This window comes from Cyclopterus lumpus, chromosome 4 (genome assembly GCF_009769545.1).
Source record: "Cyclopterus lumpus isolate fCycLum1 chromosome 4, fCycLum1.pri, whole genome shotgun sequence".
Classification (NCBI taxonomy): domain Eukaryota; kingdom Metazoa; phylum Chordata; class Actinopteri; order Perciformes; family Cyclopteridae; genus Cyclopterus; species Cyclopterus lumpus.
The window spans coordinates 13,172,570-13,200,379 of NC_046969.1; the positions used below are offsets into that span (position 1 = coordinate 13,172,570).

Below are 27,810 nucleotides of genomic sequence, written 5' to 3' on the forward strand. Positions count from 1 at the left end.
TTTTTTTGAAAACATCTCCAGGGGAATTGGAGATAAGCCCAGGGTCATTTTAATCTCAGCTTTGACTTTGGTGTATAAATACTGAGATATACAATACAGGGGTTGGGGTGACACTGTTCCATACTGTATTTCTGGTCTTGACTGTCCTCTCTTTTGACTGTGCATGTAATAACGGGCCTCATGAAAAACTCTGAGTCTCAACCAAACCTTTTACCAATGAATGGAATAGGAATAGACAGGTGGCCTGAAGGAACGAAGAAAGACAGTTAGAAACAGATGCAAGAGGGAATAAGAGAGAAAGAAAAAGAGAAAACAACAGAGGGAGGGTAATGTGGTAGGAGGATGGAGAGAGAGAGTGTGCCAGTGGGTTTTAGATGAAATGCTCAAGTAAAATGATTGCTGTGTGACAAGACCCCTCTCCTCTCTATCTCTACACACACACACACACACGCACACACGCACGCACACACACACACACACACACACACGCACGCACGCACACACACACACACACACACACACACACACACCTGCTGTCAGATAGGTTGACCTACATTTTATGTGATAGAAGAGATAGCCCAGAAAGTATTTCATCCTCGCAAACTCACCTTGAATAGTCATTCCCTTTGCATCCTAAAGCAGTGAGAACGTCAAGCCTTTCTGTGTGAGAATACCAGCTGAGTACTCCAGGAGTGTTTACTGCCAACTACAGGCTGGTTTTTAATATTCCTATCAACTGAAATGACATTGTTTTATCTCCCTGTTTATTCAGTATAGAACATCCTTGTCTGTGATCAAAACAGCTGAGGTCATAGATGCAGTGCTGTTATGTGTGTTAGTCTCCAGTTCTTGCTTTGAAAACAACTATTAGCAGACAGTACAATTGTAGCAATTAACATACTGAAGTGTGTTATACGGTTAATGTCCTCCTCCTCCTCCTCCTCCTCTTTTCATAGCTGACATACCATCCATTACTCATTTCTCAGCTTTGACTTGGAAATGTACAGCATGGCGTCCTGTTCTGCTGAGTTTCCATATTATGCCTGATAGATATTTGCTAAATTAGCATAAACCTTACGTGCAGTGCTTTCCCTCGGCAGTATTCTGCTCTTTTACAAGGTTAGCTTTGTCCACACATTCCCTTTGACTGTGTCCCAAAATTAAGTGTAAAAAGCGACAAAGTTTTAGATTTAGAGAAAGAGAAGGGAATTAGAAAGGGGAAATCTTATCCAAATTCATGGCAACAGCAGAAGCAGCGCACCTCTCAAAGCCATCGCAGTTATTGGCTTAAATTACTAAACAGTTGGTTTAAATAGATACAGCCTGTTTCTTTTCTCATACAATGACCTTTGTTGTGATGGTGCTGCGCACTAAGCAGTATTCAGCTGTGCTACAGAAGCTTACACCTCTCATTTCTGCTGTAATCCATCATGGTGCTGATCGTACCGCTCCTCCAAGTGCCCAGAGTTGAATGATGGATGGATGTTACAGGCCCACATATAAAGTGTATACACACAAGCAGGAGTATGCACTCCTGCATGTGTGCATACACTTTATACACAATATATTTATATATAAATATAAATATATATAATATACATATGTACATGTGACTGTACATGTGACAGAGAGAGGTGAGCTGTCTGCCTGGAGGGTACAGAGGGTGTGGTGTTGCATTATGACTGCAATTTCAGCACAAAGCCGCTGGGAAGGACAAAAGGGGAGGAGCGGTTGAGGGGATAACGGAGGAGGAGGGGGAGGAGAACACTCTGGGAGATAAAAAAGGATGAAGAGAGAAAGGTGGTTTGAGAGTGTTGGGGAGAGGAGACAGAGCTGCTGGAGAAAGGAGGAAGGAGGATGAGAGGAGAAATGGAGGATGGGCTGATGGGAAATGAGATGATGAGAGAGACTGATGAGGTTAAAGCATTAGAGGAGAGATCAGATGACTTTAACACTATGAAGGACAATCCTTCTCTGCTAATGTCATTGTTTACTGTACTCTGCTTAAATACATTTTCATAGAAATGTGTCCAGATATCCACAATAGGATTGCAACTGATTCCTAGTTAATAATAACTGAAGTGAAAGCACAAAGCTCAAATTGTATCATCCAAAGGCCAAACAGATAACATTTACAAAGACACAAAACAGAGAAAACCAGATCCTCATATTTGGGTAGTCGTAACAAGAAAACATTTGATATCTTGCTTGATAAAGTACTTCCAATTATCAAAATTGTTATTAACTAATGTGAACATTAAACAGGAAATGACTAGATGACTGGATGATGATACCTGTCCCTCAGAGTGAAAGAACAAGGTTAGGTTACATAACGTTGACCATGTTTCCCCAGTGTTCAACCATCGCACTAGGAGAAGACATCGGATGCTCTGTAACACTCAGTCTCACATTGTTGTCCCCCAGTTTGTTGCGAGGTGCTGAGGAGATGGGACTGAGGAAAGGGGTGAAGCCTGAGTTTGGCGGAGGAACGCGGAACTTCTCCTGTGAGGAGGATTACATCTACGAGAACATCGAGAGCGAGCTGTGTTTCTTTACTTCACAGGTCAGTGTCAAAACACGCAAACACACACATATGCAATTAAATATTTACTTCCCCCTCCTCTTGTTCGCTGCAGGAGAGGCAGAGCATCATTAAGTACTGGCTGGACAATTTGCGGGCCAAACATGGGGAGGTGCTTCATAATATCAACTTCCTGGAGGGCCAGCCAATTAGTAAGTTGCATCCTTTTATAGTTATATTCTTAAACATATGGAACTTCTTTGGCAGCTTTTAGAAATAACCCCTCAGTTGATTTGGTATTAAAACTATTAGAAGCATAATCATCATGGATTTAATGGTTTACTGAATCCGATAGTTTTGTCTTTAGATATCACCTGCTCATCAGGAGTGATAAACATTCACTCGCACACTGAGAAGCATTTTCGGGTTTAGGATCTTTTTAACTTACTTGATGCTGTGCTTCAATCGTCTCTGCAGTCCCAGAGCTGAGTGCACGAGGTGTGATCCAGCAGGTATTTCCTCTCCATGAGCAGAGGATCCTCAGTCAGCTGATGAAGTCCTGGGTCCAGGCTGTCTGTGAGAAACAGCCTTTAGGTCAGCTGAACAAAATACTCATAAACACGATCATATACATAACTCTCTAGTAACATTACAAGACAGAAGAAAGTACTTTTGCTGTACTGTGAATTACCTTTCGCAGCTCATGGTTCCTTTTTCTATCCTTTAACTAATATAATAACTGTCATATCATCCTTCTAATTTGTCATTTATACTGGTGTTTACAGATGATATCTGTGACTACTTTGGTGTGAAGATTGCCATGTATTTTGCCTGGCTGGGATTTTACACCACTTCTATGTTATACCCTGCTGTGATCGGCTTTGTGCTGTGGATGCTCACTGAGTCAGATCAGGTGAGGACAGACGCCATCATAGCATAAAGCAACTTAAATCCCCTACTGAAAAATTATCATCTTAGTGTGTTTGTGTTGTTTCAGACAAGCCGTGACATCTGCTGTGTGGTGTTTGCACTGTTCAACGTGGTGTGGGCCACTCTGTTTCTGGAGCGGTGGAAGAGGAGGGGGGCTGAGCTGGCATTCAAGTGGGGAACATTGGATACGCCATCTGAATCCCTGGAGGAACCACGGCCTCAGTTCCGGGTGAGATAAACTAAAACTCTTGACTCCATCTCCATATCTCCTTCTCTTGTCTTTCAGACCCTTTCATACTTTCTCTCTCTCGGTAGGGAGTGAAGCGCTGCAGTCCCATAACAGGTTGTGAGGAGTTCCACTATCCTCCGTGGCGGCGGCGTGTATTCAGGTGGCTGGTCAGCCTGCCCATCTGTACCCTGTGTCTCTGCTTTGTCTTCCTGGTCATGCTCATCTGCTTTGAGTTGCAGGTCAGTCGGCTGTCAGCATCGGTTTTATACGTGCCCTGCCTGTATAAATGAAGCAATAATAGTTTCAATGGTAGAAATCTTCTCACCCTGCATCTTTCTTTCTTTATTTTCATGAAATGTATTCAAAGGGTGGATGTATTGATACAGCAAGCCTGTTAAACATCAAAGAGTTTCATGCTATGGTCAGAACTTGATATGAATAAAGCATGAAAAAGTACCTTCTCCATCAGAATGTTTGCCCGAAAGTGAACACAATTATGTTTTTTTCTCTGAGAAGTAAAACGCTGTGACTGTGTCTCTGCAGGAGTTTGTGATGGGGATCAAGGAAATGCCTCGGCTAGCTCGCTTCATCCCCAAAATCATGCTAGCTATCACTGTGACTGCATGTGACGAGGTGTACAGGAAAATCGCCTGCTGGCTCAACGACATGGGTGAGGGTCAGCTTCCAGATTGATCAAGATCTACATAAATAAGACAATATAAATATTCTTTAAAAGATTGGTTTCATCAGAGATCTTTAGTAATCTCTTGCAAACTTTAATTAGAGATTAGTTTTAATTTTACCATATTTTTACATTTATGATTTTCTTTTTCACAGAAAACTATAGACTCCAGAGTGCCTATGAGAAAAATCTCATCATCAAAATGGTTCTTGTAAGTGGCTTTTTTACATAATATTGTAAACCTGCATTTTTAAAACAGTCCCTTTCACACTTCTTAATGACACCTGGCATTTCTTTCTTTTACAGTTTCAGTTTGTAAATTCTTATCTCAGCCTTTTTTACATTGGATTCTACCTCAAAGACATGGAGCGTCTGAAAGAGGTAAGAAACATGCCAGTTTTAATGTTTCTCTGTCACACATTAGCTTCCGTAATTCATTTGGCCTCCAACATCTGTTGTTCTTCCATACTTAAATGCTTTGCTCTCTCTGCTTACATGCATTGATTTCCATAACCATCCATCCGTACATCTCATCCATTTGTCCATCCGTGGAAGATGCTGCTGGTGTTGTCTCTGTTAAGGAGTCTGCAGCGGCAGGTCCGGGTCAATGTGCTGCCTTCCCTCTTCCTCAAGATCCAGATGCGTGTGGTCTCTGTTCCCTGGTTCTTCAGGGCTTTACTCAGGTCCAAAGTATGCTCCCTGTGCATCCACTGCCTGGGCGAGAGGTCTAAGGTTCATTTCTGAACACCTTGGTCTTAACCTCGCATGATCTGTGGCGATCGTGACATGAACTTGAACTACCAACCTGCTTTGTGTCAAATTATATTGTGTGTGTTTTTTAAATGTTTGTATTTGTCTTGTGAACACCTTGCAACTTGAAAAAGATTAAAAACCAAATTGATAATTTCAAAATGTCATCAAATATAATTAGTTTTTTCTTGCTTCTTAAAAGGACATTTCACTCCCAAATTAAAAATACGTGTTTTTCCTCTTACCTGTAGTGCTACTTATCAATCTAGATTGTTTTGGTGTGAGTTGCCTGGTTTTGGAGATACAAGTGGAAATGTCTACCTTCCCTCCAATATATTAGAACTCTATGGCACTCAAAGCACTCATCAATAATCTCTTTCCAGAAATCCTGACCTGGTTACTTAAGATAATCAACAGACCTTGTTGTAAAGGAAAGTAAAGCAACGTTGGATGAAATTGCCACCAAAGCAATCTAGATTGAATAATAGCACATGCAGGTAAGAAGAAAAATATGTATTTTAGATTTTTAGGCAAACTGTCTCCATATTTTGGAGACACGTGGCTTTCACCAGACCGAGATAATAGATGAGAGGTTTACGGCGGTAGAGAATTAAAAATGTAGCTGTCCAAAGATAATGTCTGATTGTTTAAATGATTGTTATTTATTTCTGACTGATGGAGACACAAATTGTGCCTCCTCACACGCATTTATGAGCAATATTATTAGTGACAATAGTTGGTTTTGTCATTTTGTTTTCCTTTGACATGGAGATGTGGCGTCAATGTGGATTCTATTTATCAGCATTTTCCTTCAGTACAGTTCCATTACAACTCTCACCACTCATACTTCAATTCTCATTCCGTCTTTCAGTTTCTGTGACACTCAGTCAGAGTGCTGCCCCATTGAGCTTGTCATATTCTGTTAACATCGCCTGATTTCCATGTCTGATTCCCAACCAGTACAGCCCAGCTTCTGCAAATATGTGTCACAGTATATTTACTTTTCTGCTCAACAATCATTTCACTTAAGACTGCATAACAAAACAAGAGTAAAATAGCATTTAAAATATAAGCAAACACATTTTCTGAGGGTAAATGAATAGAAACCAATAGCCGCTTCAAAGGTAAGAAAACCCTGGCAAAACATACACTAAAATGTCTGAAATGACAACCATCTGGTGTTGTCAGCTTGAGTGTGCCAATGTCCGACTCCGTGCCGACTGTTCCAGTAGGTAACAGTGGGAGAACAGTATCTCCTTTTCTCTGAGGTCTCCCATCATTGCCTGAAAGTAACTTCTGTCCATTTTCTCGCCAGGAAGTCATTGTGGGTTTGTGTTTGCATTCGGTGTTGTAGCTAGGATATTGTGTGTCAGTATTATTTGACTTGGAGACAATTGTTTTTTTTATAAAGCCAATAACCGATAGTAAGCTTTGTGATGCTGCAAGTCTTAGTATGCGTATATATTAAATGGACGAGACATACTCACAACTTGGTTTTGAGTGTTTAAGGATAATTCTGGTTCTATTTTTAAGGTTTTGGCCAACATTTCTATCAGGGCTCAGTATTAACTTTCTGAGATCTGGAAACAAAGCAACATTACTCTAATAAAGCTCGATGGGTCAAGAGACAGGTGCAGTAATACTATTACATTAGGTTATAAACATACATTTATTTTTAAATAAATTAAACAACTGAAATCAGCCCCCTCAAAATGGTGGGAATAATAGTTTGGGTTATAATAATTATAATATTTCTGTTCAAATAAAGTATATTTTGCAATTCTGGGGGTTTGTTTAAGATCTGTATGAAGGTCTGACTGCTACGGTTAATTCTTGTTGAGTACACTGTTATTATACGTAATGAAGCTCCAAATCAGGAAATATACTCAAGTATCTGTATCTGTAATAAACCTGAATTATCCTTAAAGTTCAGCTTATTTGTTCTTTCTGTTGTGTGTGATTTGTTCGGCAAAGTATGAGTGTCCATGTTCATCAATCCGAAATGTTGCAGTGGTGTTAAAGGGCACCTCAATAGTGAATCACATTGTCCAGAAAACTGCGGCTGCACTGCTCCCTGTTGGTTATTTCAACCATATGGCACTTCTGGGCCCCAATTAGTAACAGATGACATTTCAAATGTATAGGGAACCATCCAGCAGCAGTTTTCTGCCTTCTATGAGTTTGTTGTGGATTACGTCTGCATACAAAATTGTGTTTTGATTGATTCGTCGAATCTGTTCCATGTTTATCGTACTGCCCTCTCTTCTGTCCTCTTTTTCTCAAACCACCCATTTCCTACCTTGTGTCTTTTAAATGCTCTGATTAGTTAGACAGCACATTTTGTCTGAATGTTTCTCTCTATCCTTGTCAGATGCTGGCCACTCTACTCATCATACGCCAGTTCCTTCAAAATGTGAAGGAGGTGCTGCAGCCTTACCTGTATGAGCGTCACAAGCTGGGCGAGCTCTCACTGCGAGCTCTGTGGGACCTGCTGCTCTCAGTGCTGCTGAAATACGGCCGGCTGGCAGCTGGGAAAGCCCAGGCCTCTCCCACCGATCAGGTCATGCCAGGACCTGGACTGAGGGGAACCAGGCCTGGATTGGGGCAGCTAGATAGAAGGTCAAACTCATTATTTGAACTCTCATTAAATTATTAAATGCAGTAAGCATCCACTTTAATATCACAATTGACATTTAACATTTGAATGACAAATGTGAAAAAGAGATGAAATTAATCCTTCAGCAATGCAATTTGAAGCAAAAAGAAAGATAATCTGACACTTTATCATAAGATCAGTGTGATGAACAACATTCAAGTGTTCACAGTTGTCATTCACACCAACACTCAATGTGTTAGTCACAACAAGCAGACCTGCACTTGACTGTCATTCTCCTCATAGTCAGCTCAGGTTGTATACATGTTGTAAACAAGCACTGCAACATAAAAACTCAAAGCCACTTTATCAGCACTTGACACTGTCTGCATGCTGCATGCCGTTATGATTAATGCCAGTCGGACACTGAGGAAATAGACACCGCTGTGATCGGTTAACACACGCGCACATTTGGTCTGATGTCTATCTGTTCCTTCAACTCCTCTCAGAGAAAAGAAGTGTTTGAACGGAGGATGCGGGGTGCCTGATGAGGAGGAGGGAGGTGAGAAGGACGAGGCTGACAGCGGGAGGTTCAGTGAAGGAGAGACGGAGGAGGAAAGTCTGATTGACTGCGGTTTGAAGCTGAGGAAAGTCAGCTTCATAGAGAAGGTATAAGCCATGTGGTAACATGTATGAAGTGTTTATATGCTTGTGCTGTGGCACTTTCATATGTTAAGACATGTTTGGTGCAAATATAGTAACAACAGTTTTTATTTGCATTAATAGTGTTGTTTGGTGTCGCTAATTGGTTGTTGTTGTTGTTGTTGTTGTTGTTGTTGTTATCGTTAAGGTGGACAGAAGACCAGTTTGCAGTGGGGCCCCCATTGACACCAGTTTCCTGGATGACGGGAGCCCCACTATGATGGAAAAAGGAATGGACCCTGCCTCTGTATTTGAGATGTGTGACGACGACGACGATAATGGCATCCATGATGTGAAGGAGTCAGGTGGGGGAGTGACAGGCGTGGCTGAGGCAATTAATGCTGCAGCTGGCGCTGCTGTTGCTGCTGCTGCTGCCGGCGCTGCACCGCTGCCTTCTGGGTCTGAGAGCAGCACATCACTGCGACACAGAAGAAGAGGCAAGAGCACAGAGAGACTTGAGCCGAAGACAAAAAGGGAATCATGGATTGACCCCCCAGAAGAGAGGGAGAGCACCACGCTCACTCAGGCTGAGATGGAGAGCTGCATGCAGACTTATGCTGTAAGATGGACTGTATGCTGATGAACGTATTCCATAAAAGCTGCTCAAAGTTATTTAAATATTGAAAGCCAAATTTCCTGAATTCATCACTCTGGGTGTTATTATTCTCATACTGTGACCAAAAGCTTTAAAAGTTAAACCAAAATCCTGATCCTGAATAGTAGTAGTACAGTGGCAGCAGGCAAAGAACACAGCATGTGTACCATGTCATTTCAATTCAGCAATTCAAAAACGATCAACCCATCATCATTTGCAACTACCTCTCCAGAGTTCACAAAAGCTACATTGAAAGGGAGCAACAACCATTCACTGCTGTAAGAAAAGCTGGTGCGTGTGCAAGAAGCTCACAGAAACAGCTGGAGGGATTTCTAGGCTGACTACGTACTGTGATTAATGATGATTGGATTCAAACACGTATTTGAGTTGATTTCTGTGATTTGTAAAGCTGCTGGTGACGCATGCTCCTTCCCTCGACTGATGCCGTTGTTGCAGGAATACTCCCCCCCCAAAATCTCTACAATGGTTGAGTAGAATGTCATCATTACAATGAGAATAGCAGATTGACAAACTTCTCTTTGTGGTTTTCCATGAAACCATGGATCTAAGATTTCCTCCATTGAATCTGCCACAGAACATAGCATTTACAGTTTTAGTTTCAATTAAAATAAAAAGAAAACAACTGTATAATAGTAAGTTAACATGTATAATAGTAAGTTAATAACTTAACCACATTTGACTGTCATTCTCCTCGTACTGGGCTCAGGTTTTATACATGTTGAAAACAAGCACTGCAACATGAATCCAACAGAACCCCTCAGCCTTCACAGTTACACAACACTCCACACGTGTCCTGTGTGACAATAATGTGATGAGAATAACACTGGGTTATGTTACAAAAGGTCATACATGTCTATATTACAGCCAAACAAAGCTAACAACGTCTTTCTTTACATGTGGAACAATGGCGTGTTTCTTTAGTATACAGAAATGCAGTTGAGGTGTCTAGTTGCATTGAGAGTGTCCTGACGTGGTAGAGCTGTGGTCTAATCATCCACTCTGCCCCTCTCAGGACACCTTCCAGGACTACCAGGAGATGTTTGTCCAGTTTGGCTACGTGGTGCTCTTCTCCTCGGCCTTCCCTCTTGCTGCCATGTGCGCTCTCATTAACAACATCATTGAGATCCGCAGTGACGCCTTTAAACTCTGCACCGGTCTGCAGAGGCCCTTTGGAATCAGAGTGGAGAGCATCGGCCAGTGGCAGGTCAGAAGGACACTCTGTGGAAGTTGAAAAAGGCTCATGTCAGTTATCTGCCATTGTTGTAAATTGACCATGTCATATGTGACAAAATCTGACTCCATTTAGAAATGTATCAATCACCAATAATTAACTGGAATAAGTGAAGAGGACTGAACTGAAAAGATTGTTATGTATAGCACAAATAAAGCGTCCTCCTTCTTCTCATTCACAGACTGCGATGGAAGCCATGGGCCTGATTGCCATCATAGTGAATTGTTACCTGATTGGTCAGTGTGGTCAGCTACAGCGACTCTTCCCGTGGCTCAGTCCCGAGATGGCCATCATCTCCATCGTCATCCTCGAGGTAGCGCCGCTCCTTCCTCCGAGGCCGTCTGAAGTACTTTTTAAACTTTTTCTCAGGGCGCCAGCATTTTGTGACCCAGAACAAAACGTTTGGTAGTCAGAAAATGTGCCAGGTATTTAGACTACAAACAAGTTTACAACTGTCTGTATTCTTCTACCTGGAGAGACTTGTAAGGCATGGTTGTACGGCAGAATATACCCAAATGGCTTCATCAATCTGACACAGAGACATGTTTCTCCCTGATAATTACAGAACACATTGTAATCATCTAGTGACCCAGGATGTGAAAATACTTTCGAGGAAGATGTGGTGTTGGGAAATACTTTGTCATAAATGACATATTGCTTTGTTGTGTCTTTGTTCTAGCTTGTATACGGTACTCATAAAAAGGTTGTCAAGCAACAACTATCTCTTATTCTAAGTGACTGACAGAAGCACAACATTAATGCTTTTTACACTGATGAATAATAATGTATGAAATGGTTTTCGAGCGTGCCAATCTTTATGAAAAGCAAAAATAGATGATTTGGAGCTCTCAAATAGATGATTTAGAAGGTTTTTAAAGACAAGGTTTGTGAGCGCTGTGCTCTGTGCCTGCCTATAATTGGGTAAACGGTAAACAGCCTTCAGCTCTGTCTTGGCCTGATAAATAAGTTGGCCTATCAGGAGGAGGATGTCACGTCCTAGATGATTTGCAAGAATTAGTTCACATACACTTAAAGAATGTTTTCAAGCATTGTGCATCTGATTGGGATTGTTCTTTCAGTTAATCCTTTTTTTGTTTCATCCCAAACTTTCCATTTCTACCTGCTTGTATATATCTGCAGCACTTTGCCATCCTCCTGAAGTACGTCATCCATGTGGCCATCCCTGACATTCCTACATGGGTTCGAGAGGAGATTGCTAAACTGGATTATCAGCGCCGGGAGGCCTTTAAGGTAAATAATGGGACAAATCATTTTATTTTTCCGGGAGAAGTTTTAGGAGAGGAAGTTCAATACTTATTCAAGTGGTTTGAACACGCCCTCAAAAGACAACCTCATTATGAGTTCTGTATTGTCGGAAAAAATCACTTTCTGCTGCAAACAAGCTTCACTGCAACACTGCAGCTTTCTTTTTGGAACTAAATTGCTTATTTTAAACTTCTGGTGATAGTTTAGTGGTGATACTTATGAGAAAGACAATTGGTAGAACAGAGAGAAAAGACTATTCTGTTGTAGTGGCCCCTGCAGTGATAATGCACGATGGGTAGCACTGCAGCATTGTAATGGTGTGCTGGGTTGCTGATTCGACTAAATGCATTGTGGGAATGTTTCTCTTCCTCTGCAGAAGCACGAGCGGCAGGCACAGCAGCATTACCAGCAGCTGCAGAGGAGGAAAAGGGAGGAGGAGGAGAGGCAGAGGCAGGCGGAGCACATGGCTCGCAGGGAAAGGGAGCGGGATGACAGCAAGGGGGACTCCTCTGGGGATCACCACCACGACAAAAGTCACAGCAGCAAATCCCGTTCTGGTGGTGGAGGAGGAGGGGGCAGCGGCTCGGACAAACCCAAGAGGCCCAGCTCTCTGTTGGCCAACAATAACGTGATGAAGTTGAAACAGATCATCCCTCTGCAGAGTAAGTTCTCCTCGAGTGGCGCCCGCTCCCCTCAGTCTCCCACTGGAAGTGAGCCAAAGCTTCCCGGGTTCCTGAGCTTCAAATTCCTCAAATCACCTGAGAATAAGAAGGAGGGTGCTGCGGCTTCTGGGGCTGCCACCACAGCCGCTAACACCACAGCTACAGCATCATCATCATCATCAGGTAGCAGCTCTCAGGAGCGTTCTCAGTCACCCAGCAAAGCCTTCAACCCTGGGAAACTGTTTAACTTTGGGAAATCTGATGGCGGGACATGTGTGAACGGGGCTGCGCTGTCCAGACCCGGGGAAGGATCATCATCACAGATGTCAGACAGACAACCATCCAGGTCTGACTTGAACGGTGTTCCGGACGAGATCCCCTCGCCTGGAGGGGAGGGGTCACAGAACGGACATGCAACAGACTTGGACCCGGCCGGCTCTAAAGTCTAGCAGCTCTATAGAGAACAAACTTGCCGTTGGTTACATCTCAACAGAAGAAGTGATGTGTTTACTGTGAGGAGAGGCCTGACCTACCCTCTGTGCTATCACAGGCTCTGTGTAGAAGTACTTAAAGAAGAGAGAGAAGATGAAAGTGATGAGAGGTGGCTGTTGTTTTGGTGAACTTTTTGGCTGCGAGACAAAAAAAACTCTCTCCGCTCTACAAGAAAGACAAAAGCCCTCTTATCATGATCGAATAAACACACACTCACACAAACACGCACACACACACACACACCCACACACACACACACACATGCACACACAAATCCTTCCTTGTCTGCAATACATAAAGGAATGCATGAGCTGCGTTTCTAATATTTTTAAGCCTTTAAAGCAGAGAGCTGTGTTTCTTGATTTCTTCTAGTCATAAATTGTACGCATCTCGTTGGCCTCCCAGTAGGACATAACAGCCTGCGGAGGAGGAAAAAGATTAAAAAGCTTAAACAGTGGTATGAAAGGATCACAGATTGTACATCAAATAACTTTGGAGAGTGTTGTTAGCCATCACAACACAAGTGATCATTCGATATTGTCTAATTTTAACTGTGAGGAATTCTTGGGCCCTTCACTTATATATTGAAGTGGAAAAAATAGAAAAGCAATATCAATCAGTTTGAATTATTCTTATCAATCATCACCAAACCCTCCCTTAATAAGCATCCCTGATGTATCACCAGCTTTATTTTCAAAGCAGATGTGATGTCTGAGCTTTGAACCCTTGTTCCCTGTGAAAGTAGCAGATTTGCTCGAAAATTAAGTAAAGAGCTTAGTAAGTCGAGCTTTCATGTACCAATATTTCTTCCAAGAGGAAGAAAGATAAAAAAAAAAAAGCAAAAGCAAAAAAATAAGCAGAAGTTGATGAAGGTGATTTTGAGAAAATGTTGCATGAAAGGCTGCTGTCCTCCATCCGAGCCTGCAGAGCGCCTCGTAAACACAGATGGTGCTTCATTTCACAAACTCCAACCAGACTTGGCAAACAAGCGTGGAGTTAAAGAAGTAACATTTGCACTAAACCCTTATGCCCTGCATAGAAACCTATCTCGCGTCGCAGGAGAGAGGACCAACACCAGCCTGCCTCACAACATTATGCAAAAGCTGGGTTGTTTTCTCCTTTCACACAGTACATGCTATGGACTCACCTGCCCCTGCGCTCAGCAACAATAGCATACTCTAAACACTGAGATGTGTTTTGTCCTTTTAAATAGTTGCTCTTATCGCACCATTTGCTGCATTGCTTTATCACAGTGCTGATGATGGGAATTTGCTTTTTTTAACCAAGGTGGTACTTTTGGGATTACACTGTTAATCCAAGATGTATGTATACTGTATGTTTTGTTGATCATGTAGATCAACACTGTTTATGGTATGCGTTACGCAACTCTAGCAAGCAAACCCACCATCTAACATTAACAGGTATTGTATTTCTGCAAGGTCTCCAGAAGGTGGCGGCAGAGTAGATTTGCATCGCAAAATGTGTTGTTGAACAGCTTGTTCTGAATCGATTTTGACCCATCACACCGGTGTCTAGTCATCAGTGTACAGCGGGGACCGCAACAGTAGGGCATCCGGCTGCAGTGTAAGAACACTTTGAAAGGAAAATGTATGATGGTGACATTAGATAAGGCCATCACACTGTAGGTGGAGAGACAGAAACATTAACTATGCATTTCCATCACATTTGGCAAGGATTTTGGCAATAACACTGAGTTATTGGAGACTCACATGTATTACTATACTGTAAGTCTAGACTAACTCCCCCACTCGCAGCACATATCCTACTGCATTATCCCAACCCACTCTATGCATCTTTTCTTTGTGTCCCTTCAATTTCCGTTAACAGCTCTCTCAGCTCCCATCTGTCTCATATTGAATGTGAGGAATCCCCTCCTGACTCACAATTAATATAATATCAATTATCTCATCTATCTATCACTTTGTGTTTATGGAATCTGTCTAATCGAGGAGTGATGATGACATTGGACTTTAAACTGCTTTTTAAATTTGGTTGCTGCTTTAATGTGTCTGTTACAACTTCAAAATAAGTAAAGTCCAGTCTCGTGCCGGAAGAAAACACAAAAATGTACTTCCGCTGACAAGCAAAAAGATCTTACTGACAATTAATGCAATAAGGAAAATAGACAGGACATCAATTTGTATGGTCACAGTATCATTTTACTGTCAATCTATGAGATGTGCAAGGCTGAGAGAAATGTAATATCGTCAGTGTGTTTGTGTATCACAGGCTGGTCATTGTTAAAGGGACAGACAGACAGACAGTTGAGCAGCGTCTCAAAAAATCCTTTATTCTAGCAGCAATTGGATGTCAGGTATGAGTAACGCCATGATGAATAGAATCCAAATATTAATAATTTGAAAGTTTGCAGAGTTTCAAAGCAGAGGTGGCTAAAGCGACAAAGCTGAGACAAGAGCAACAGTTTAGATTATACCTTCATGTATGTAGTTCTTTCTTATTCGGGGAGAACTTACACTTCAATCGTTGACGATAGAAATGGATAGCATTAACCAACTTCCCTTCTTTCATCTTACACTCTTAGCAGCAACAGCAACTTCTGCATGTTGTTAATATGGAGGTCTTTAAATAAGTACTGCTTGACGTAAATGAACAGATCTCGGGTATCAATGAGAGCTTCAAGAGATGAGACAGCACCGGGCCGTGCACGGGCCGGCGTCCCTCGCGAAAGGACAGCAGCTCAGACAGCTGAGACTCTTCAGCCGCCTGTAGTTCACTATCAAAGCAACAGCCGTTATTTAAAAGACTTGGGATAATCTAGACTGTACTACAAAGGACTGAATTTACTAAATGTTTTTCTGGATTTTAAGAGAGTATTTGAACAGTTGACATTTTTGAAGCCTCACTTACTGAACATCATTTGCTCTTCCAATGTACAGCCGTACAAAAAAAAAAAGATCTTTTAAAGAAGAATACTGGGAAATGGGATTATTTATTTCTTTTAATTTATTTTGTCATATTTTTGTAAGACCTGAAAAATAGTTAATAAAACTATTTCAAAAGCATGGTATGTGTTGTGACCAACTTGATCCCTGCATCATGACTTCTTTCTTCACCATCAAATGCTGATTTCAACACTGGGTATAAGAATCTCCTTAAATTAAGGACGTCAATTCAGCTATAGAAGTACCACATGACAAATCCAGTTTCAATCCAGTTTTATTTCAGCAAAGCCAAAAGGAACATGTCTGATCTAACACACAGGATGGGGCAAGGCTTAGGGTGTTATATCCGTCTATCTGAGCAGAAGCATAATGTCGACCTACACTTCAGAAACAGACAGCATTTACACTGCAAGTAGGAAGACTGACCACAATGTCAACCCACATTACAGCATCGACTGAAAAAAGGACAGGAAGAACAGGAGGCTTTGATGCGACTATGCTGGGCAGTGATACTATTTAAAAAAAAGCTTTATTCAGTGTTGTACAGTATATGACACCAATACAAACTGAAGCTCAGGAACAAGGCAGGATGGCGACTGCACTTCGCTGTGCATGCTTATTGTGCATTCTATGGCTGAAAATATAACACCTCCTTCAACCGCCTTGTGTTCATCGTAGCCCGCTCTCAGACAAAAGCCATCCAGTGCCGTCACAAAGACAGGACGAACTGCACAGCTATCCCGGGCCCTGAGCTGGGGGAGCTCGGGGGTCCGAACCATGACAGGTTGTTAGGCCTCTGGGCTAATACCTTCCACAGTCACATACGATAACACCACAACCCCAACACCCCTCAAGTTGTATTACTGGTCCAGAAGTGTAATACCCAGCCGTGAAAACATCAACATGCAAGGCAAGGTAACTTACACTGGGCACCGAGGCTCTTTAACTTCCTTTTGCATTTTCTATCGTATCCATGGTCATGTATTATTTGACAAAAAGAAAGGCATACACAAAGATACTCAATTGGATAAACTCATTCTGATACTGGAAATTATTTACACGCATCACGTCTTCTTCCACTTTTCCAGATATTATTTTACATATTTTTCTCCAATATCTTTGCTGTTACCTTGTTGCGCAACTGAAAATCCAATGTTAAATATCCATATTTGAGCTCAACTTTTTATTTTACAGCGTTTGATGAAAGAACAGCTAAAACTCACAGAAAATCCCATACTTACTAGTGTTAATTAGCCAGACGGTGGTGCTAGATGTAATACGTTTCTCAGAAACACCAACACAACGTTTATCCTACGAGTCCCAGACTAGAATGAAGATATGCATATTCACCAAAAAACACATCTACGGGGGATTCTGGAAGAGTTGCTTCTACTTTGTGCTGTTCTGTTCACAGTGCAGTCTTGGTTCTATTGATTCAAACAGTGTGAAGAAATGTCGAATTGCCCCCATGTGGCTGCAGAGTGGGCAGTGAAACCGAGAGGGTGGGCACTGTGGCTGGCAGGAAGCTCATTGCCATACATAAACAATATTAGTCATAATAAAATTTAAACAGTAACAAAAGTTATCTTTGCACAAATCAGGACAGACTCTCCAGGTGACAGATGGCTACAGGTCATGTGCCTGTAATGAGACTGTTTTTAAGGATAGTGTCTGACTTCTGTCAAGTCCCTCTCTGATCTTAAAATCTAATCTGACATTTTTTCAACTGCTCATTCACATCACACACACACACACAGTACAATACACACTCACAGCTCAGCATGCATACAAACATGTACACACTTACAACAGAATAGCCAGCATATATTTTTTAAACATCAGTATAAAGTTTTCTCCCTAACAGCGACACTGTTCTGTCAGTAACTTTCAGATCTTTTTCTGGTTACATTATTTTCACTCAAGCAATCTTTACACTAAAAATCGTTGCTTTGTTGCCAAATTCTCATTCAGTGACGCATCCTGGCAAAGTGCAGAATGGCCAGAAATATCTATACTGGAGGGATTATCCTTTGTTATTGTAAGTTTTTACTGGCTATACTCTGTATACACAAACACACACACACACACATTCTCCCATGCACACACACACACACACACACACACACACACTTATGAGTCCTCGTTCATCTCTTGGCTATCTGTCCTGGCGATCTTCCTTGGGGGTGCAGGACTGTCCCCCTCACCTTGCTCCTGTTCCCTTTTCTTTGCTGCATTCTGAGAGACACATCAGTCAGTAAAATCACAGTTTTTAATAATAAACCAACTACCAAAGATTAAATCAATAAAAGAAGACAGATTAATGAAATTATCTCGAAAGGATGGACATGCTCACCTTTTTGTCCCACTGCTGATGGAGGTAACGCAGGAGGATGTTGGTTTTCTCTGTTACAATAACTGTAGAACAAACAGTCAGCACATTACTGGAAAAATATGTTCAAAACTGATATATTTAGAGCACATAAACTATGTTTGTAGTGAAAACAAATCATTGACAAACTACTGTACAAAAGCTTCAGTTAGTACAGCTGTACTTCTAAATTATGGTTTTGAATCCATGTATTTTGAACACCCTTGTGCTCTGAGTTTAGTACTTACTCTGTTCGGAGGGGTAATCTCGTGTTGGAAGGTATACAGAGGGCCTCCGATTCTGTAAAACAGGACCGGAAAGGTTACAAATTAGATTTCCCTTCTCATGAGGCATTTGTGTGTAATTAAGTTACGCCACAATCACAGCATTTCCGGTAGTTTTTTGTGAATGAGCAAAACATTGTAGACAATTGTCAAGCATTGTATCCGTAGAAAATGACAGTCTTATTACATAAATATTATCAGAGGCTACTTACAGATGCTTTACAAACGGAGTCTGCATGAAATCTGCTGAAGTTGCTCTTATTGTAGACGGGAAGTCCTTTCAAGAAATCAGCCTGTGGAAAGAGGGGCATGTAATTAATAACCCCCCAGGCGCTGGTTTCTTTAATTTTGCATTTAATCTGACCCCAAAAACTGCACGTCACAAGTCATCTGTCTATCTGCTCTACACAAATATCCCACATACTAATTCACTTTTGGCATTTTGTAACAGAAGTCTAACTTATCGTTTGGCATCAGTCCCAAATGTTTTTGAATACAGATCATGTTCAATGAAAACACAGTTGAGGACAGACCGCAAACCAGTCACTGAGTCGGTGCTGGGCGTTCCCTCTTCAAGCAACTCATGCACGCTACCGGGCCTGCTACTCTCCCTGTAACGTCCCCAGGAACCCCCCAACTGGAGATGACATCAGACACAGAGTACAGAAAGTGGTTTCAAACGAGCAAGTCGAAGCTGAGCAGCTCTGCGCACAACACGATGCCGACTCGGCCTCTGTGAATGAATGCCGACAGGAGAAGCAGGTGTGGCTAGCAGCTAGCGTTATCCGTTACCCACTGCCAGCTAGCTCGGTATCACCATACGCCCTCGGATGCTGTAGTGTTACCCTGACGTTACAAGCCCTCTGTATGTGGACTACATACCTTCTCCATGGCGATGGTAGAAATTCCCAATGTCACACCGCCGACTTGTGGACTTGGCGTGGTGTCTGTTGTGCTGGTCGTGATGGCAGGCAATATGTTGAGGTTAGCCACGCTAGCTTACAGGCTAGTTAACCGAAACAGCTGTCCTATCGGGCCGTCTTGGCAGAGAAAACAAGGATCTTCACACACAAGTAGCTGTTTCCATTCTAGATCCCAGTGTCAATGAAAAAAAAAGATACACACACAGATAAATTGACCCAGTATGTCATCGCATGAGTTAGCAAAGCTAGTTGCACAGGACTTCTTCAGCTAGCATGATGGCTGGAAGGCAGCGATGCTACATTGACCACGCCCCGAAAGCGCCCATTGGTCGAGCCTTGCTCCCACGTGGTAGTAGTTTGACCCGGCAGCCAATCATTAAACACGACATATCATTTTATCATCATAAATCTTGCCACATGATGAGCATCATTATAAAAATAAAAAAACATCACCAGCTACTGCCCTTACAAAGTAATCAGTTTGCCTGAACACATCCATGATTTGAGTACGTACCTGGTACTGATTTTTATCTGTGCATGAAGCCCATTGGAAAGTTAACATGGCTTATGCATGTTCATTTTATAGTTTAAACACATACTGTTTTTAAAATGCAAATATCATCAATGCCAATGTTAATCAAAGCACACAGTATATACTGTATATACTGCCGTACTTCCCCATATAAAGCAAAAATGATGTCAAAATCCATGTACACATACTTGGCCAATGGCGGATTATTTAATTGTATTCTATTCTCAAATTCAAGTTCATGAGTCATTGCAATTATACAAAATACAACTGAATGAATTATAATTTCTCTCGGGACCAACCAAGGCTATAAAAACATTAGACAAAACATAACAACGAAAAGCACTAAAGTATATTCTCTAAAAACTGGAGTTGGATACATATTGGGGTATCTCTTCTAGAATCCAATAATTACACATTCTTAATTTGAATTTAGGTCATCTGGCGAGTTGACCCAATTAAGAAACGTTTTCATATGTGCCGGACATCTTCTGAGGGAATCACCGAAATATATATCATTAAAGTGTCAAGAAGAATCAAAAGCTTGATATTACTTTAACCAAGCTATTTAAAACGTATAATAGTGGAATCAGTTTGAAACAAAAAGACATTGAGAGGCATTGTTGCAGTCTAAAGCTTTTGGTTTCACTTCAATTTGTTTGCAATCATCATTGGAATTAATCTAATCTTTTTTTTTAAGGTAGGTATATGCTCTTTTCAGCTATGTCACTATGATACTAAAGTATTATCAATATCAACATATCCTGTGTTATGATCATCTCTGTATGAAAATAAACACTTTGAATTAACCTTGATTTGCAGCTGGAGAGAGAGCTACACTATAACTCAGTGGGTTTGTTATATGTCTTGATTTCCGTGGTCTTCCTCACACCTCACTGGCACCTGCAACTGGACTCCTTAAAAATAATTACCTGGCAACAACAGCCATGGCTACTGCCACAGCACCAACTCCTTATGGTGTTGGATAATGGGATGCTGATAAGATGGAGCAGCTATTGTGGAATATGTCAATGTCAATGGTAATTTAAAGAAGTTTGTGTAACAGATATGACAACATGTAAACAATTCAAATTTAAAATATTGACATATTATTACTAGAGGAAACTCAAAACTGCAAAATGTGTAAATCAGTTGAAGGAACTGTTAGCATTCAAGTAATTAACAAAAAGTGTTACAATATGTGTTATTTACAAATACATTTTAAAGGGAGAGAGTGACTTACTGTTCGCCACTGTTGCCAAAAGCATAAAAATAAAAAGTAGGCCTACACACAGATATTAATTGGACTATTAGCATCACAATAAGGCGAGAATGATGATATTTTATAAATGGCTTGTTGTTGCTTTCACGTTGTTTACTTATTTTAAAATTCAATGAGGTTATTCTTTGGTAATACAACTTCTATGTACTTGTTATACTAAATAGATACGTTTTTTATGTTTCAAAAAAGCATCCATTGTGTGTCTCGCGTCCCCTAGCAGCAGCAGCAGCAGCAGCAGCAGCAGCAGCTCCTCACATCCTTAAACTAAACCAGGATGTTTCACTTTGTTGGATTAAAAAAACACCCGGCATCAGACCGGCGGAGCTCCGGCGCGTCTCCACCGGCCGTCACACATATTCCAACATGGAAGTGGGGTGCTGGCACACACATGCATGTTGGACCTGTGATCCACATAGAGCTCTGCTGTCAGGAGGCTCAGGCTGGCCGCCATGCGGAGGCTACCTACGGGACAACAATCCAGATAAATTAGATTATTGGATTGCCTGCGACAGATTATAGCTCGCCTACTTCCTCGATGCCTCATAAGAAAACTACATTATTCTGATCATATTTTCGCGCAGTTGTTGGAAATATACAGGTAAGCACTTTTTTCTTTCATGCCATCTTTTTTTCACTTGTCTGAGTGGTTTTGTTTGGTTACAGTATAGAGTTTAACTCGCCACATATCAAGTTGCGTTGCAGTTAAAGGAGACAGACGGGTAATTGAGTGATGTAAAAATGCGAGAGGAGACTTAAAGGGAAAATATTCTAGCACTTGCCTCCTTTTCTAAATCAGACGGCGGTGAGCGGCGTTTTAACTCTCTATTGTCATCAGTGAATAGAAGTGGTCCATTAGCTTCACCGGGTCAACACGTTTTATTCTACCAAAATCAGCCACAAAGCTTGTTAGTATGCCCTCACGTTATTTCCTGTGTGAACAATTGTTTTTCGTTTTGATCGAATTTGTATCTAATTATTACATGAATCTGCTGAACGTTTTGGTTTCAGGCCCACAATAACTGTCCAATTTGAAATCTTTGAATAAATAATGTTTTGCTCAACATTGTTAATGAGTTTCTCAACGATTGTGTTTCGAGCATTTATCTACATACAAAGCAGCATGCAGATAGTGATGGTATATTTGTCTAAAGGGCATTACACAATACTATAATGCAGTTCTTTCATGCTGAAACTATCTTGCAGAAGTCCATAAGAAAGATATATATTTAACGATAAACAGCTGTATTTACTGATACAATTGTGGCATACAACAGCAAGCAAGTGCAATACCTACAATCAGGATTTAATGTTTGGTGCCACATTATGTGAACCTACTGTAGTTGTTTTTAATCCCCATGACAGCGTCTACTCTTGTGTGGGCATCAGTCCCTACTGTGATTGTGTCTGACCTGCGTGAATTGTTATATAACAGCCTCCTGCAGTCACTATCAACAGAACCTATACACTTGTAACCACAAGAGGAATCTAACTTACTGCAGTGCTTCTGCACAATGTCCAAATGTAAACCATCAAGCACAAGAAAGCAGACTCACACAATAATGAGACTCAACACTGGGATATTATTGCAGAGAACATTGTTTTCGCTACATAACACTCGGTTAGGGAAGCAGTATTGTGATTGTGGGCAGTTCAATCCTTGGGGTGTAAAAATTAAATTGTAGTCCGTGCCTTTCCCTCATTATCGTCCGTCATGATTTAACTTTGTCAAAGCCATTAACACCTGACATGCTCCACTACAGTGGGAGTACTCGGCAGGTATTCCCAGGTCTGATTTTGCTTACAAAAGGAGCACAGAAGAAGTGTCCTCTTGTCCTCCGGTTTGTAATTGTGAGGTCTAATCACTTGCATCACAGATATATTTAAAGATTGTGTATTCTACCAAACTGAATTAATTCAGATGTGCAATAGATGTGGGAATTGAATTAACATGCACTTGTATTATGCATCATGCACCATCCAGTATATTCTCACAGCATTAAATAAAAGTGTCAGTCCTGGGTTTTCCTTATGAAATAATCTATGCTTTACCCATTGAATAAAACGTTTTGACTAGATTACAGTGACGGCTGTGAAAAAGTCGCTAGGAAATACATAAGGACAGGATTTCAGCACAACAGCACCTCTATATTCTGTTTCTATCACAAAGCAGCAGTCTATTTTAAAGTTGATTCTAATATCTGAGTTGTATGAGTGGAACAATTTAAAAAGGGGGCATGGTGGATAAATGGGAGTGTGTCTGTAAGGGTAGAAAAGGTTACATCTGTTCTAGTGTCAATGTTGACTGTTAATGGACAATAAGAAACAGAACAGAGGTTGCAGAAGAGAAAAAAAGGTCACACATTGTGTCTGGATAATGGATGCCTTTTGATGTGAGAATAATATTAGAAGTAAACATGTCACCCACAGCGACATCAAAATGGCCTGCTCAGGCAGTTTGCTGTGCAACACGTAGCTGTTTGGATACAAACATGTGCAAGTGTAAGCATTAAGGGTATAAGAATCACCAGCGAAGCAGGAATGCTGTATTACATTATGTCCATAATCCCCAAATGAAAGTATCAGAAAAAGATGCAACAAATCACGCAGAAGGTACAACTGTTGTCGCACAGTGTCACGGTTTTCATCGAGAGAGAAGATAGACAGATTGTGTTGTGGGGATTTAGACAGGGAGTATAATCCTCTCTAGCAGGGAGGGGAGCGACAGGAAGTTGGGATAATGACAGCAGCAGAGAGACTTGTAGACCCTGCTCGGCTGCTGTGTCTGCCATGGTTGATAATCAACTGACAACCTACTGTATACTTTACCTGCAGTGTGTATGAGTATTTATTATTATTATTTGGATATTTAAACTTCTGATGGTTCACGTTTTTGTTTAAAAAATAGCAGTTTGGAGCTCATCAAGAAACCAATTTGTTATTGTAGGTGAAAAGTAAATATGAAATCCCTATCTTTAACGTCAGCCTATAGTTTTTCCAAATCATCATAACATGTGAAGACTGCCGTGACTTAGATCAGTTGAATGTGTGTGTGTGTCTTCAAATGTGTATGTTCTCTACAGGAGCCTAATTTTACACATGTAAGTAATCTAACCTTCCTTTATTTTCTATTATGATTTATTTACTTGGCCATATTAAAAAATGGTTGTATGTGCCACTGCGGAGTGATCACATGTCGTACAGCTTTAACTCAAGGAGCTATTACTGGTCCCGTCTATTTATACCCCCATAGTCTGCGCTGAGGGAAGATGCTGCTCAGTTACGTCTGACAGAAAGTCTCATGGGTGTGAGATGTAATTAGATGCCAGATTGTAAAGGCAAAATAACTTGTTTGCCCAGTTGAATGGTACATTCAAGGTTCCTAAATGCTCATTTAATAAAATAAAAAAACAGTGGTATTAGAGCGATATTGGGGCAGATGCAATACGATTATTTGAAAGTAGAGCATATTATGGTAATGAGATGCTGAATCATGTTTTTTTTAAATAAGTGTATGTACACATAAAACTTTTAGAGTTTAGATAGAGATCCCGGTTAAAATATCATCAGATGTGTCACTCAATAATTATAAAGATACGTTTTTCATTTATTGCATGTTAATCAACACATACACACACACACACACACACACACACACACACACACACACTTTTTGATCTATCGCTGATGTTTTTTAAAAACTTTTCTAACTTTTTAATTTTTTTTTTAATGGTATACCGAGTGTGTTTGTTTTACATTGTTGTTCTCTTGGTCATCCTCTCTTTTTTAATTTAAATTTGCTCAATTTTTATATTTTTATGTTCAAACTTAATAATGAACATAACAAGTTAATTAATAAAGTTAATCTAGATTGTTAGGCTTCACGTAAATATATTTTAGCAGTTTTTACTGACCATAACATGTAAATAGCTTAAAGTTAAATGGAGTACTTGCTTGTAAAGATGGTTCATTTTATATTTCACCAGCCTTTGGTTTTCTGTGATATTTCATTTCCATGTGTTGATTTATGTGTGATTTTACATGATGGTATTCCCTACAGACTGTCAGCCATGCTGACCAGCTTAATGGAGGGTCTTCTCTGCTGCCTCACCTCAAAGTCGGCTAACATTGTGGCTCCTGCAGAAACCTCAGAATCCACGGATGGCTATGAGTTTGTGGAGGTGAAACCAGGCCGCGTACTGCGGGTTCGACACATCATCCCCGACCGGCCAGTGGTGGAGGAGCCCACCGGGCCCGGTGGGACTGTCAGCTGCAAACGAAAGATCACAGTATATCGTAACGGACAGCTTTTCATTGAGAACTTGGGTGACAGGGCGAGTGCAGAGCTTAAAAACTGCCAGAATGGAGAGGCAGAACCAAAAAACACTGTAGAGGTTGAACTGACAGACTGTGGGAAGTCCTCGGCGCCGGTCAGCATCCCTGAGGCCGGGCCTGAGTCCGTCGCAGCTGGAAAAGATGGGACGGCTGAAACAGTAACTGGAGGAGATGCACCTGCTGCTGGTCAGACGGACCAGTCGCAGCATCCCAGGAAGCGCAGGAGGAAGCCCAAGCGCACTGTGGTGATCGACTGTGAGAGGAAGATATCGTCCTGTAAAGGGACACATGCAGACGTGGCTCTGTTCTTCATCCATGGAGTGGGAGGCTCACTGGACATCTGGAACAGCCAGGTGGACTTCTTTTCCAGGCTGGGCTATGAGGTGATCTCCCCGGACCTGGCAGGTCACGGAGCCAGCTCAGCACCACAGATAGCTGCTGCCTACACTTTCTATGCCCTAGCTGAGGATATGAGACTTATCTTCAAGAGATATGCACGCAAGAGGAATATTCTCATAGGACATTCTTACGGGTAAATTTAAGATCACAACATTCATGTAGCATAGTTGAATTGACAGATTTTGGAAGACTTCAAGATATGCCACAAAATAGGTAATTGCTATCACAATTAAAGTTTAGGAATTTGGAGAAGTTGCTTTGGGCTCTGGGAGATTGTGTAATGTCCACTATGTTCTGACATTATACAGCGTAGACTGAAGAAATTGTGATAAGTAATTGACACTGTCACTTACTACATCACTCACTGTTTATTATACTGTTGCAGATATTCTATATTCTAATGAGCTTGAATTTCTTATTCAGTATTTTCTTCATATTCTCCAAATACTTACATCCAAACACTTTCCAGATACTCACAATCAAACTAAAAGGCAACTGCCACAAACAAAATGGCTAACTTGATTCTTCTATCCTGTCTTCTGCTTTGCTCTCACAGTGTGTCGTTCTGTACCTTTCTGGCCCACGAGTATCCAGAGCAGATCCACAAGATGGTGATGATCAACGGAGGCGGTCCCACAGCTCTGGAGCCCAGCCTCTGCTCCATCTTCAACCTGCCCACCTGTGTGCTTCACTGCCTCTCGCCGCTGCTAGCCTGGAGCTTTCTCAAGTAAGACACACAGCAACGCAACAGTAACAGCAACAATTCTACCAGCCAAAACGATTACCATGCATACACGTAAATCTCCTCCGCTCTGCCCTCGACAGGGCTGGCTTTGCTCGGCAGGGTGCCAAGGAGAAGCAGCTGCTGAAAGACAACAATGCCTTCAATGTGTCGTCCTTTGTGCTGCGCGCCATGATGAGTGGGCAGTACTGGCCTGAGGGGGATGAGGTCTACCATGCTGAACTCACAGTGCCCATCCTGCTGGTTCACGGCATGCATGACAAGTTTGTCCCCATTGAAGAGGACCAGCGCATGGCTGAGGTGAGTGCACCTTTTTAAAGCCAGAGATTTAAACTGCAGGGATACAGATGCTCCTGAAGACACTACTGTCATATTGAGTGAACTGTCTTTTGTCTACATCCCAAAAACAAAAAACGAAGCGAATATATTTTTCCTTGATGGCTTAGACCCTAAAGCATCTTGTTAACATATCCTCTATTGTTTTTGCAGATAATCCCCAGCATTTTGTCCACTTCAGCTCTAACCAAATATTTCACACATTTTGTATTTATTTTGTTGATTTTCTAAACGATACAAGATGTACCATGATGTTTTCATACCATAATCTCAAAAGTCTGTCCATGACAAGGTTTAAGGTGGTCTTTGGTCATCAATGAAGTGGAATAATTCTTTAGTTAATGGAGATACACATTGCAACCTCCTGCAACTCCTTGAGCTTCAGGGACTGTTGTGTAGAATCACCCTCTGAAAAAGACGGAAAACTAAATTAGACAAACAAATTATCAGTGAACTCAACAGTAAGTTGAGTTCACTGACAGTTCAGTAACAGCTTAGAAATTAATTTGTCTTCTTTATTATTCTGATAATTACACTGAACTATCCTTTTGTTTCTTTTTGTTGTACTATTTAAATGACTGAAAACTCAGCTGTGATCCAGAGGTCTGGAAGCAGGACAGCCCACAAAACATCTTGTTGAATTAAAAATCCGACCTGATATTTTGCTTTAAACTGTCTGTCAGATCCTTCTGATGGCCTTCCTGAAGGTCCTGGAGGACGGCAGTCACATGGTCATGATGGAGTCTCCTGAGGCTGTCAACACACTGCTGCATGAGTTCATCCTGTGGGAGCCGACCACCTCTCCACCGCAGAAGAAAGAGTCCAAAACCCGTCCAGAAACTGCTCAAACCCAATCTGACAACACCAAGGCTACATCTGACCCTTCCAAGGTCCGACCTGCAACTGCAAGGCAGAGCTCATCAAACAGCAACACACAGGAGAAGCCAAACAGCAAGGCCAAGAAATGATTAAAGATTAAAGCTGAATCTTCCAAAGGTTGTTACACCATATCATGGC

At 41.4% G+C, this 27,810-nt stretch overlaps 3 protein-coding genes across 3 annotated transcripts in view; 2 read left to right on the forward strand and 1 right to left on the reverse strand.

The window, feature by feature from the left end:
• The window catches only part of ano8b (anoctamin 8b), a 31,050-nt gene extending 18,419 nt beyond the window's left edge, over positions 1–12,631 (forward strand). Inside the window, exons 4-20 of the mRNA XM_034531149.1 lie at positions 2,425–2,563; positions 2,637–2,733; positions 2,999–3,115; positions 3,307–3,434; positions 3,519–3,680; positions 3,767–3,919; positions 4,224–4,350; positions 4,518–4,573; positions 4,669–4,743; positions 4,918–5,052; positions 7,484–7,731; positions 8,215–8,374; positions 8,556–8,966; positions 10,036–10,227; positions 10,436–10,567; positions 11,395–11,505; positions 11,897–12,631. Coding sequence (XP_034387040.1) covers positions 2,425–2,563; positions 2,637–2,733; positions 2,999–3,115; positions 3,307–3,434; positions 3,519–3,680; positions 3,767–3,919; positions 4,224–4,350; positions 4,518–4,573; positions 4,669–4,743; positions 4,918–5,052; positions 7,484–7,731; positions 8,215–8,374; positions 8,556–8,966; positions 10,036–10,227; positions 10,436–10,567; positions 11,395–11,505; positions 11,897–12,631 — 3,178 coding nt within the window. The remainder of the gene's footprint in view (positions 1–2,424; positions 2,564–2,636; positions 2,734–2,998; positions 3,116–3,306; positions 3,435–3,518; positions 3,681–3,766; positions 3,920–4,223; positions 4,351–4,517; positions 4,574–4,668; positions 4,744–4,917; positions 5,053–7,483; positions 7,732–8,214; positions 8,375–8,555; positions 8,967–10,035; positions 10,228–10,435; positions 10,568–11,394; positions 11,506–11,896) is intronic.
• A 3,223-nt stretch (positions 12,632–15,854) lies between these two features.
• Positions 15,855–19,569, reverse strand: dda1 (DET1 and DDB1 associated 1). The gene is made up of 5 exons (XM_034530165.1): positions 19,133–19,569; positions 18,463–18,543; positions 18,215–18,266; positions 17,952–18,013; positions 15,855–17,833 (listed from the first exon to the last, which is right to left on the reverse strand). Exons 1-5 carry the CDS (start codon positions 19,139–19,141, stop codon positions 17,729–17,731), a joined length of 309 nt encoding a protein of 102 aa, XP_034386056.1. The 5' UTR covers positions 19,142–19,569; the 3' UTR covers positions 15,855–17,728.
• Positions 19,570–25,051: 5,482 nt separating this feature from the next.
• On the forward strand, positions 25,052–27,761 carry abhd8b (abhydrolase domain containing 8b). Its single transcript, XM_034530385.1, has 4 exons — positions 25,052–25,848; positions 26,272–26,442; positions 26,541–26,757; positions 27,477–27,761. Exons 1-4 carry the CDS (start codon positions 25,052–25,054, stop codon positions 27,759–27,761), a joined length of 1,470 nt encoding a protein of 489 aa, XP_034386276.1.
• Positions 27,762–27,810: the final 49 nt, after the last annotated feature.